Source organism: Dromiciops gliroides, chromosome 1 (assembly GCF_019393635.1).
Source record: "Dromiciops gliroides isolate mDroGli1 chromosome 1, mDroGli1.pri, whole genome shotgun sequence".
Taxonomy (NCBI): domain Eukaryota; kingdom Metazoa; phylum Chordata; class Mammalia; order Microbiotheria; family Microbiotheriidae; genus Dromiciops; species Dromiciops gliroides.
Window position 1 is genome coordinate 746,776,327 of NC_057861.1, and position 13,344 is coordinate 746,789,670.

Genomic DNA, 13,344 nt, shown 5'->3' on the forward strand with positions numbered 1-13,344 from the left:
AGGAAGTGAGCCAATACACAGGGAAAGATTGAAATAAGTGATAGCATGGACAATTTGTTGTAGGAGATGGGATGGAATGAAATCATTTGAACAAGTAGAGGGGTTGGCCTTGATAAAGAGCAAGGCCACCTCATCATCTTATTCTTCTTGTTGTTGTTCATCCTACATTTTTTAAGAGAACCAATGACATCAGAAGGGTGATATCTTGACTTCAAAGTGAATTGAATTCAAGTGAGGCAGAGCTGTGCCAAGTCATCAGCCTCACTCTCTCCTCAGAGTCCAGTGACAATACAAAGGTCAAGATGACTGGCAATGGCCCTGCAGAGTCATCATCTAGGACAAGAGGAGAAGGAAAGTAGAAGAAAATTGCCACAAGGCACCTGAGTGATAGGAGATGAGGAAGAGAAGATAAGAGGGAGCTCATGGCTAATGGCCCCAACTTTTTCTATAAAATGAGGCAAGGTACTCAGCTGAGAGGATAATGGTTGGGGGCATTTGAGTGTGGAAGAACTGATGTAGAGAGTGGGAGAGGATTGCCTAGTAGCAGTGAGGGTCCAATTGAGGTTATATAATATAAATTTGTAGTGGATTCAGGCAGAATGGTCAAATAATTTTCTCCATCTTCATCTAGGAGCATTTTGTAGATGCAAAGACAATGAATCATGTGGGTAATCCAAAGATGAGACTTGGCTGGGCATAATCAACAATATGAAAAGGAGATGAGAAATTAGAGAGAGGAAAGTTCAATTGGTTCACCAATAACTGACCACATTTTATAATTATCCAATTGACTAAAATGGACAGAGGATGCAAGATACCTCTATGATCACTGTTTTTTTTTTTAACTAATGTGGCATTTGATTTTGTAGAGTAGAATAAATCTTTAAAGACTCTCCTCCAAGAAAACATTTTCCATGAATAGATTAAAATTATCCAAGAATACTTGAAATATGTAGCAACAGATAACTTGGTTCTGAAATGTCAAGTGAGACCAGAAAACAAGGAGCAATGAGCTGCCAAAGGAATTTGCCATGGTCACGGGAGATTTCCAAGAGATAGAACATTTTCTATACATGGAGATGTTCTCAATATACTTCTATTTTTGAAAGATATTACATGGATTGCATCAAGCTCTGGAACATTGCAAAGCCTCTTATAGAAGATCCCGAACCATTCAAAAGATCCCTGTCAAACTGTCTCCTAAAGAAAAATCAAGCAAATGAAGAATAGCTATTTTCCAGGCTGATCTATATACTCAAATGGACAGTCCATAGAACTGGTCCATTGAAAAAACATCCCTGGACAGACATTGTGGATGGACTACAGTCAAGCCCAAAGTTGATTAGGAGAAGAGCAGTGTAATGATTGGAATGACAACACCTACTGGAGACTTACTATAGGAAAACTACGCCATGAGGAGAATGCCTCAGAGGGCAAGGCCATGTGGCTTTTCCTTGGTGTCAGGAAGTAATGTTTGTGCATGGGTACTGTCCACCAAGGCTACCAGCCAATCAACTTGAGAAGCCTCCCATTTTCTGGGAGGGGACAGGAAGGAGGAAGGAGGGCCTGCGCAGAGAGCTCTCTCTCTTTTTGGTTCCTGACTTGATGGTGGTGGTGACAGCAGAGGACTTCACAGGAAATTTGAAGAAAGATAGGAATGCCAGACTGTTGGAATTCTGTTCTCAACCCTTCTCTTTCTATCTTTCAATAAACCCTTAAAAACCTAAACTCGTTTTATCAGTGATTTTAGTCAGTTTCCCCCAAAACTGGGGGAACATATTAGAACCCACATTTAGAATCTTAAATTACACAGCAGGCTGAATTGTATTTGGGAAACAGCATAGTGCTTTTAAGAACTCCAACTTTCCCCCCAAAATAAAGGTCCATGTTTTTACTCCAATACTTTCCTGGAGATACTATTTGACTGGAAATCTTGGGCTATTACTGTCACTGAAAGAATTAAAACTCTAGGTACAACTAAGTGGCAGAAGGGAAATTAATGTTGGGGCTGAGTAGGCTGAAATATATTATCAAATAAGAATTGCTCAGTTGAAGTAACATAAAAGTTTATCAAAATCATAGGATCAGAAAAGTAGGTGAGAATAAAATAATCATCACTAGCATTTATGTAGCAATTTAAAGTTTGCAAAGTGCTTTAGAAATATCACCTCATTTGATCCACATGCAACAACTCTGGTAGGTAGGTGCTACTATTATCTCCTTTTTACAGATGGTGAAACTAAGGCAAATAGTTAGGAGACTTGTCCAGGATCACACAGCTAGTAAGTGTCTAAAGTGGAATTTGAACTCAGGTCTTCCTGACTGTAGGGATCACCAACACATAGCTTGTGTTCTCTCTTAGTATTCATAAAAAGTCAAGAGATCCATAAAAAGTCCCTGGCACACTGGTTGGGTTCCTATGTGACATGTATAAAAGTCAAATAGGATGAAAAGGCATGAATAGGTTTGTCCCGTCTTCATCACTGCAGGTAATACTACATTGATGAGATCATAGACCCATTAAAGTATGAGTTACTAGATCAGGCAAAGCTAGAGATATAATATCCATAGATTTTATCAAACCACTTGCTATCCTACAGCTCTTTTTATATGAGAGGTAGAAAGATGTAGGCTGAATGATAAGTCAAGCAAACAAGGCACTTATTAGGCACCTTCTCTGTACCAGGTACTGTGTTGAATGCTTACAGTGACATGGATGCAAAACAGTTGGTTGAGTAGCCTGGCCCAAAGAAGGGTCATTAAAGTTTCAATAACAACTTGGAAAGAAGCAAGATGACGTGTTCTAGGAATCTATGCTTGCCTTGTTCTGTTTGACATTTAGATTAATGACTTCAATAAAGGCATACCTTCAGTATTTATCACAGTTTACATAAGACACAAAACCTACAGGGAAAGCTAACATGGTTGGGATCCAATATGGTTTCCACAACAAAGAATGTTGGGCCATACCAAAAGAAATGAACTTGTATCAGTGATAAATATAAAGTTTTACACTTGGGTTCAAAAAATCAACTCCATAAGTACATGCTAAAGGAAATTCAGCTGGACAGTGACTCATCTGTGGAATGCATGGTTGATATGTCCTGAAGGGAAGATTTGGGATTCCACTAAGACAGGCAGTATACAGGACAAGGGAAGTCAGAGCCCTACTCTATTCTCTGATAAGCTTATATAGTTAAGGGTACCACTTTTTGGGGAGAACCTTGATGAGTTAGACAGTGTCCAAAGGTGGTGAAACAGACTGATAAAGGGCTGCAGACAATCTGGTGAAGGGAATGGGTCTGTTTAACCAGAAGAAGAGAAGATATGGGAATGCATGATGACTGTCTTCCAGTGTTTGAAGTACTCTCCCAATAGAAGGACAGGACTTTTTCTGATTGTTCCCAGAGGCTATGACTAGGGGGTAATTGATCATTACTGGTAAAGAGGCAAAACTTAGCTTGTTGAAAGGAAATACTTCCAAACTATTAGAAGCATTTCAAAGAGGAAAGGGATGCCTTCAAAGAAAAGTATAATCACCACATTATGCTTTAAAGTATGTAAAGTTCTTTATATAATGAACTCATTTGAGCTTTACAAGAACCCTGGGATGTGTCACAGGTATTTTTTATCTCTGTTTATAGATGAGATAACTGAGACTCAGGAATGGCCCCATGTGAAAGTGTCTGGGGCAAGATTTCAATTTAGTTTCTCAGGATTCCAAGTCTAGCAGTCTTACCACTCTTTGGAAAGCAACATAGTACAATGTTAAAGAACACTGCATTCATAGCAATAGATCTAGATTCAGATACTACCTCAAACATTAATTGTATGAGCCTGAGAAAGCCACTTAGCCATGTTTCCTCAGCTTCCTCATGTATAAAATAAGGGGGCTGGATTTGACCACTTCCAAAGTCCCTTCTAGCTATAGATCTATGAATCTATCTTGTCTAAAGAATTTAGAGTAGCCCTGCTGCCTTAATTTATCCCATGATATCTCTCTTTTTTCAATCTTAATAGTATTTTAATTTTTTCCAGTTACATGTAAAGATAGTTTTCAACATTTGCTTTTACAAGATTTTGAGTTCCAAATTTTTCTCCCTTCCTCCCTTACTTCCCTCCCCCCTCTCCAAGACAGCAAATAATCTGATATAGGCAATATATTTATGATCACATTTAACCTATTTCCACATTAGTTATGTTGTGAAAGAAGAACCAGAACAAAGGGAAAAAACCTCAAGAAAGAAAAATAAGACAAAAAAAAATAAAAAAAATAGTATGATTCAATCTGCATTTAGATTCCACAGTTCTTTTTTTGGATGTGGAGAGCATTTTCCATCATGAGTCCTTTGGAATTGTCTTGGTGTATCCCCCTTCTAACTCCCTTGAGTCCATATTATTTCCTGTATTAGAGGTTGAAAGAATTCAGATTCCTAAATCCAAAATACTCAGGTTTTCATGAAAATCGGTGTTGGTTAGGGGATTCTAATGAATATGTATTCAGAAACTGAGGCAGTGGCTAAGCCCCTGGGCTCAGGGTGCTGTCCTAGACTCTGGTAAAGATAAAGAATATAGATAAGACATGGTTCCTGTCCCCAAGTAGTGTAGGAAGGTAATAAGACACCATGACAGACAGCTGCAAATATAAGGGAATACTGGGTAAAGGCATCAGAGCATTTCAAAGAAAGTGCTATGAAGAATCTAAGGAGAAAAGTCATTACCTACTGGGAGGAATCATAGAAAACTCTTTTGAATAGGAGGCATTTGGGTTGGACTTTAGAGAATGAAGAGAGAAAGAGAGAGAGGAGATTCCAACAGGAGCAAGAGCATGAGGAAGCTTAGGAACCAGTGAGCAGGCTAATTGAAAGTGTGTATTGTAAGGCATTTCTTTAAGAAAAGGCTGCAAAGGAAAGTCAATGTTGGATCATAGAGGACTTTAAATGTCTGCCAAAAAGTTTTTAACCTTAGTCTAGAGTTACAAGGGAGCCAATGAATATTTCTGAGCAGAGGAGTGACCAAAAATCATCTGTGAATTAGAAATATTTTGGCAGGGGTTCAAATGATAGACATGGATGAGACAGAGAGTAGAAGTGGGAAGAGCTGCTTTAATAGCCCTTTTAGAGGGTTATGATAATGGTGCTATTAGAGAAATGGCATTGGGAATGGGGTATGGTTTAAAAATTTTATTCAAATATAGATTTGACACAATTTAGTAACTTCCGAGAGTAGGGAAGATTAAAAAAACTCCAGTTACAAACATGGTGGTCTGTACAAATGGGGATAGAACAGCCAGAACATGTGAACTTAGGAGGAGGAACAGATGTATAAGAATAACAATTAAAGCTTGCATCTGCCTCTTTGCAGAGGTGGGAGTCCATGGGTGTGATATATTTCATATGCCACCAGAAATGGTTGGTGTGTTGATTGGTTTTCTGAAATCCTTTTTCCCCCTCTTAATTTTTAAAAATCTTTATAACAATGGATGATTCGTTGGGTACTTGATGGGGGTGGGATATATTCATAAATGAAGATGGTATAGAAATAACAGTAAGAATGAAAAAAGGAGGTCTGGAGTTCAGAAGAGGAGACAGGACAAGAAGTAGAAATTTGGAAGTAATGACTGTTAAAGCCAAATGTGATTGCCAAAGAGGAGAGTACCAAAAGAACAAGGAAATGCCAAGGAGAGACCCCGAGGGATTATGATGGGGTTTGGGGAGGAAATATGAAGGAAGGAATTCATCTAGTAGAATGAAGCTATCTCCAAAGCCCAGAGAAGCCATTGGTTATGTCAAAAGCTGCAGAATTAATGATTTAAAGAAACGATTGTGTTTGCTCTGTGATAAGCACTATGTTAAGTGCTTAAGATTCGGATACAAAAGCAGACTGTGTTTCTTTGGAGTTTTTGTTATAATACGGGGAGACAACACATACAGGAGAGGGATGGTCAGGTTTGGAAAGTTACATGGATGGTGGTTGGCACACCCTTTCTAGTAGCAATTTGGTGTTGATTTCATCATTTTTTAAGAACTAAAAAATAGGTGTTGGGGAAAGGGTAGAGAAAGGGTACATATACCTGGCAAGGAGATATTCATGCAGTAATATGAGACATGACTGGAGCATGTCTAGATATATGGAAAGAACTCACAAATCAGGAAGAAGGGGCAGGAGGCATGGCTGGAGTGAGGTGGCCCAGTGGATATCCTACTGGACCTGAAGTAAGGAGAAGCTGAGTTTAAATCCTGACTCAGACACCTATTAGCTGTGTGACCCTGACACAATCACTCAACTTCTCTCTTTCCTTGTCTACAAAATGAGAGGGTTCAACTTGGCCTCCCAGGACCATTTCAGCTGGAAATCTACAGAGTTGAAAGGGTTAAATTTTCCAGGGCATGATTCCTGTCAAGGTAGCAGACATGTCAAAGAGTATGCTGAGCAAACAAAGGTCACTGGATTTGGAAACCAGGATCTCATTTGTAACTCTAGAGAGAATAGTTTCATTAGAGAGATGGGGACAGAGGCCAATCACCCCAAGCCAAGACAGTAAGGAATGGTAGCATCAGTATACTACTTTTCAAGGAGTTTCATGGTGAAACAGAGAGAAGGAGCAATAGGTGGCTGGGGCCAAGAGGGGCAAAAGCAGGCTTCTTTTGGGTTAGCAAGATCTAGGCATGAAGCCTCACAGGCATTTTACCCCAGATGAAGTCATTAAGCTCCAACAGGCTTCTCAGCCTCTGTCCCTGACCTTTCCCATTCACTCCCCTTCTTTAAATTCTTTCCTCTCTAGTTTCCCTCCTATGCTAAATGCAACAAACAGGTTTGGTGAGACCAGAGCTGAGAACAGAGGAGGAGCTGGAAGTGCATTTTTTTAAGTGCATTTTTGAGTACACTCATTTGGCATGGCTCACTGCTGTCAGCTTGTCCCTTCCCAAACAGGATTCCATTGTCACCTGTTCAGCTTCCAAGGGCAAGACACATTGACCTAAGTAGGCAGGCACCTCCTTCCTTTAGAAAGATTTTTTTGCAGCCCCAGAATATCAGGTTCAATATGCCTCTGACAGTATAGCTCTGGGTGGCTAGTTATGGGCCAGTGAAGGCTCTGTGTGCAGGAACAAAGCTCCTTAGTGACAAATTGCTCATCATCACATTTGCATAGGCAGAAACACCTACTATGCCTCTCACCTACACAATTTAGATTGCTCCAGAATCCTCCAGTGAACCATTAATATTCAAATGATGTGTGGTGTTTACTAACATAAGTGGGAAGAGCCCAGTTTAGATTAGATACTTTGGAAGGAAGGCAACTTGTTGAGGGGAGTGGTAGAAAAGGCACTGGTCTTGGAGTGTGGACAGTTCTGGGTTTGAATTTCACCATTAGGAGTAATCAGCTGACTATGGGCAAAGCACTTTGTTGTTCTGATTCTCACAGTCCCTCCCTGTCTGCAAAATGATGAGGATGACGATGATGAAGATAATGGTCATACCTATCACAATTACCTTTTAGGAAGGCAGCATGGTATGGTAAAAAGATCTGGACTCAGAGTCAAGAAAACAGAGTTTCATATTTTACCTGACATAACTGACTGTGTAACCCTACCTACATAAGTAACTAAACCACTCTGCATCCCAGGCAGCTCTTTTTTTTTTTTTTTGAGGCAATCAGGGTTAAATGACTTTCCCAGGGTCACAAAGCAAGTAAGTATCTGAGCATGGATTTGAACTCAGGTCCTTCTGAGTTCAAGGCCAGTACTCTATCCAATGCATCCACCTAGTTGCCCCCCAGGCAATTCTTTAAGACTGTTGTAGGACAGTCCAGAATCATAGAATTTGACAGCTGGAAGGGACATTGACAGATATTTAGTTCAACATCTAAATGAAGGGAATGCCTGATACATTTGGTAGGTGGTCATTGAGCCTTTTGTTTGAAGACCTCCAAGGAAGAGGAGCCCTCCACCTCTCTAGGCAGTTCATTCCACTTTTGACTAGTTTTCATGCTTAGAAAGGTTTCCCTGATATCAAACCTAAATCTCTACCTTTGACTCACTTCCCCCGTTGTTCCTGTCCTCTTGGGATAAACAGAGCAAAACTAATTCCACCTTCAGATACTTGATTGCAAATATCATATCCTACTTGAATCTTTTCTCTAGAATAAATTCAATTTCTTCAGCCACTCCTCAATGATAAGGATTCCAGGCTCTTCATCATCCCTGGCTGCTAGAAGCTAATTTCACCAAGTAAGCCTCCTTTTCACTTACCACCCTGTATCCAGGGACTAAAGGTTTTCCTGCCCATTTCTCATGTGTGCAGGTCTTGTCTGCCAAGTGATTTTCATTTTATTGATAATAACAGCTAAGATTTACATAGCACTTCATCTCACTGCTTTGGTTCTCACAAAACTTTATGAGGCGAATGCTATTATTAGCCAAAATTTACAAATAAGAAGCTTGAAGGCTAGAAGTACGAAGTGATTAGTCCAGGTACACCCAGCTAGTATGAGTCTAAAGCAGGTCTTCCTGACTTGAAGACCAGCTATTTCTCCTAGCTGCCCAAGAACCAAAAGAACAAAGGGCCATAGGCTCATAGATTCATGGGTGGAAGTGACCTTAAGGGCCACCTGATCTAACCCTCTGATTTTTCAAGTGAAGAACGGGCAGCCCAAAAGGTGTAAGTGGTGTGCTCAATGTCACACAGGTAGTAAAGTATAGAAACAGGACTTGAATTCAGCTCTTCTGATTCCAACCAAATTCAGAGATTTTTTCCCATTATGCCAATTTCTCTGGGCACTGCCCATTTCAGTCTATTCCCAAAGTAAAGTTAATATGTTGGTTGCTAATCAACCTCTCTGACTAATGATAAGAACATGGCAAGTGCTTCAGTCTAACTTTCCAGGATTTTATTACACTCATTTGAAAGTCTGCTATCTGCCTCATCCCTAGCCTGTTCCATTGATTTTCCAATCTACCCAAGAGCAGTTGAATTAATCTACTTATCTTGATAAAGAATTTGCTTTTTGCTGCAAGCTAACAAAAGCTCATTAGCACCATGGCAAGGCCAATGGAGAATATATCTTTTTTTCATAACTGCCATTATTAATATGGCAACTACTACTAGGAACAAGTCTCTTCCCTCACCCACCTCTGACTTCAAAGTTGTGACTCAGGCATACCTGGAGGGAACAGGGAACCATCCTGTGACCTACCTCATGTAGTCCTGCACTGTCTCGGGATCCACACCCTGTTTATTCAAAGAATCTGCAATGAAAGAAAAACATCCTGTTGTTCTTGTTGTTGTTTTTCCTTTTGTCTCCTAGAAAGAAAACTGTGTTCACACCTGCAAACTAGCATCAGTGCCGGCCTAATGTGATTTCAGGGCGGCATAGTCATGAGATACCCATCTTTGTAACCCTATCTTCTTTTCCATCTCTTCTCCAGTTTTCCATTTGGTGTGAACAAAGGTTTGCCAATAATGAGGGAGTGGGTGGTGATGGTGGATGGCGCATTTACACAACAGCATCTTGTCCCAGCTCAGTTCTTTTTCTTCTCCTCAATTCTCACAGCACCATGTGTCCTTACGACTCTCTTCAGTCAGTCAGCTGACATTTGTTAAGCAGCTCCTATGTGCCAGGTACTGTGCTAAGTATCAGGGAAGTAAAGCAATGATTCACTCTAAGGAGACACACTGCCAGTCAAGGGTACTCAACAGCCTGCCTCCATGCCATTCACTGATAGGATGAACTGGAGTGCATTTGGAGTATGGTGAATTTTATGGATTTGATTTGGGATCAACTAACACCTCCAACACATCTCAGCTATGTGACTTGTTGATTTCCATTCAGTGGTTCAGTCCTGTCATACTCTACCCCATGGGGAATTTTCTTGGCAAAGATACTGGAATGGCTTACCATTGCCTTCTCCAGTGGATTATGCAAACAGAAGTTATTCGCCCAGGGTCACACAGCTAGTGAGTATCTGAAGCCAGATTTGAACTAAGGTCATCCAGACCCAAGACCTAGCGCTCTATCCATTGGGCTACCTAGGGGCCTCAAGCGAGTGACCATAAACAAATCATTTAATCTCAGGGGCCCAGGCACTTCTCCAAGATAAAGGTGGTAGATAAGTCATGGATTCATAATGGGGGAAAGAATTCTCTGCACCTTTCCCTACACGGATGCAATCACAAGCCTAAACCGACAATGAAAAAATAAAATAGCTATGGTAAGGCTGGATTTGAAGGCACGGCTATGTACAAATTCAGATTTGGCCACTTGCTACCCAGGTGACTTTGGACAAGTAATTCAGCTTCCATGGTCCTCAAGTTTCTCTGTCTATAAAAGGACTCACAGGCTTCAGAGGCCCCTTCCAACTCCAAAGGTAAGCTTCTATGGCCGTGCTCTTCATGAATTTCACTAAATCAAAAGTCGTGAGCTTAACAGTATTGACAGAAGGTATGGTCAAAGTCAAGATGCAAAGATGGGCTGGGTCACACCTCAATATGAGCTTTTTATCCTGAATATGACCTAGGGTAGCCATCTCCATGGGGGCCACTGGATACCCAGCTGCATTATTGGCCAAACCCATATGGTTGTTCCCTCCACTGCATTTTCCCCTGAAGGAAGAAAGGAGATAAGCATTTATTAAGCACTGACTATGTTCCAGGCACTGTGCTAAGTTCTTTACAAATACTATCTCATTTTGTCTTCACAACAGTGAGAAAAAATGAGAGAGAGAGAGAGAGAGAGAGAGAGAGAGAGAGAGAGAGAGAGAGAAACACCTAATAGTCACTGTGCCATGTGATGGGAGTACAAAATTATGAAAAAGAAATACAACCTCTTCTCTCAAGCTGCTTAAATTCTAATAGGGGAAGGGAATACATAAAGAGGAGCTTGGAAATGGTGCCTAGGGAACAGAGGTTATCCAGCAGAGGCAAGGTGGCTGGTGAAGAGCAGGTGGTGGAGGTTGAGAAGTGGGTTAAGGAAAGCATGCCTGAGGCAGCTTCTGAACCTTGTGGTCTAGGAAGGTAGTCATGGATAATGAGGGTGCGGTCTCAGGATGGAGGTTTCTCCAGGGTCAGAAAGGATGAGTGATTAGTGCTTAAAGGGATCCTAACGGTCATCTTTTCTATCTCCCTCATTTTGCCCATGAGGAGACTCAGACCCAGAGAGTTCAATCAGTGGCTGTTATGTGTTTGGCCCTGAAAGGGATGCTACAGGACATAGAAAAGGACCAAACATAGTCACTGCTTCAACCAATGGATTTATAGCTAGTCTGGGAAACAAATCTAATGCACCTGAAGCACTAGTGGAGAACCTAAGCCCATTTATAGTGAAATTCTGCATTATGTGGTACGAAATGCATCATGACACTTAAGAGGAAGGGGAGGTCAATGAGTCTTACAAGCGTCTTGCAAAGCTTCATTGAAGGATGGGTAGGATATATACAAGTGGAGGTGGGAGTGAAGGGCACTCAAAAAGAGAGGAACAACATGACTAAAGGCATGATGGTGGGAATGACCTTTATTCAAAGACTGATCTGGCTCAGTTACATAGTGGCTTTGAGGGAACTCATATAAGAGAACACAGGACTTAGTAGAGGTCATGAGAGTACATTCCCAAGAGTCTTGAATGCCTAGCAGAGGAGCCTATTTTGGATTCCATAGGAAATGGGGCCAATCTGGCACGGATGACAATAATAACAACAAATGATCCTCATGACAATTGTACTCTGAGGCTTGTAAAGCCCTTTACATGTGATCTCACTGGATTCTTATGTCAACTTTTGTCAGTAGTTTATATAATTATCCCCATTTTAAAGATTAGGAAATTAAGGCTCAGAAAAGTTGGGTAACTTCCTTAGACCCTCAGAACTACTATCTACAGTGGTATTTGACCCTGTTGTTCAGTTGTTTCAGCTGTGTCCAACTCTTCATGACCTCATCTGAAATTTTCTTGGCAAAGATTCAGGAGTAGTCTTCCATTTCCTTCTCCAACTCATTTTACAGATGAGGAATTGAGGCAAACAAAGTTAAGTGAGTTGCCCAGGATCATACAACTAGTATGTACCAGAAGCTGGATTTGATTTTAGGAAGACTCATCTTCATGATTCCAGGTCTGGCAATCTGTCCACTGTCATCACCTCAGTATTTGAGCCTAATTCTATTCAAAGCCAAGCCAAGTTGTCTATCCACCAAGCTGTGAAAGTCATGTGTACCAATATCAAGAAGAATAACACATTTTTAAAGCATTGTAAGGCTAATCAAACATTTTCCCCACAATAACCCTGTGAGGCAAGTAATGTGTGTATGATTATATATATGTATTATATTATGTATAATAACATATAATATATAAGATATAGAGACATTAGTCTTCCTTGAAGTAGCCCAGAGTCATTCTCTCCTTTAATATATATATGTATGTATGTATGTATACATACATATACACATATACATACATATATACACATACATATGAACATGATTCTGAGGCTACTTTAAGGAACATTAGTCTAACAGTGGAATAGACAATAATTGTTTGTACTTCATTTTCAAAGAGGATCAGAGAGATCCCAGATGAACTAACATATGCATGAATTAGCTTTAAATGAGGTAAAGTCAGCATCGTTGTCCTAAATTCATTAAAGTCCAGTCAGAGGACAAAACATCCTCCCTGAATACCCCATCAACTGCTTTCCTCATCATTCTGGGATCCAAGCTTCCACATCTCTTCCCAGGCAGCTCCATACCATACCTGTATTTCCTATTTCCTCCTTTTCTGCCCCGATTTACGTGCTTTCTTCCTTTATTAGACTATAATCTCCTCAAGGTCAAGGATTGTTGCTTTTTGTACTTCAATGCGCCATACTTAGTACAAAGCCTGGCAGCTAGTAAACACTTAGTCCTACTCACTCCATCTATCTATCTATCAATCTATCTAATTTATTCATCTTGAGGGAAGCCAGTCAGAAAGCTATTGCTGTATTCCAAGTGTCCAGTGAAGAAGGAATTGACTAGGATGGTGGCAATGGCAATAGAGGGGAAGGGACAAATGCAAGAGATATTTTTAAAAGATCATAGACATTGATGGAATTTGTTGAGTAAGGAGTTATATTGTCAGATCTTCACTTCAGGAAAGCACAGCTCAGTGGAAGATGAATTGGAATGAGGAGAAACTGGAGGCAGGGGATCTAATTAGAAGCTACTGAAATGGTTTAGGCAAGAGCTCATGATGGATGTGAGTATAAGAAGAGGACATTCACGAGAGGTGTTGTGAAGGTAGAAACATCAAGATTTAGGAAATGATCAGATCTGTGAGGTGACTGAGAGTGAGGATTTGAAGATGCCCTGCTTGTG

The 13,344-nt window shown here is 40.5% G+C and overlaps 1 protein-coding gene across 9 annotated transcripts in view; it reads right to left on the reverse strand.

Annotated features, from left to right (window-relative positions):
• Window positions 1–13,344, reverse strand: part of ITPRID1 (ITPR interacting domain containing 1) — a 163,223-nt gene that overhangs the window by 90,029 nt on the left and 59,850 nt on the right. For all 9 annotated transcript variants that reach the window (XM_043968071.1, XM_043968063.1, XM_043968079.1 and 6 more), the window contains one exon: window positions 9,197–9,248. In XM_043968071.1, coding sequence (XP_043824006.1) covers window positions 9,197–9,248 — 52 coding nt within the window. The remainder of the gene's footprint in view (window positions 1–9,196; window positions 9,249–13,344) is intronic.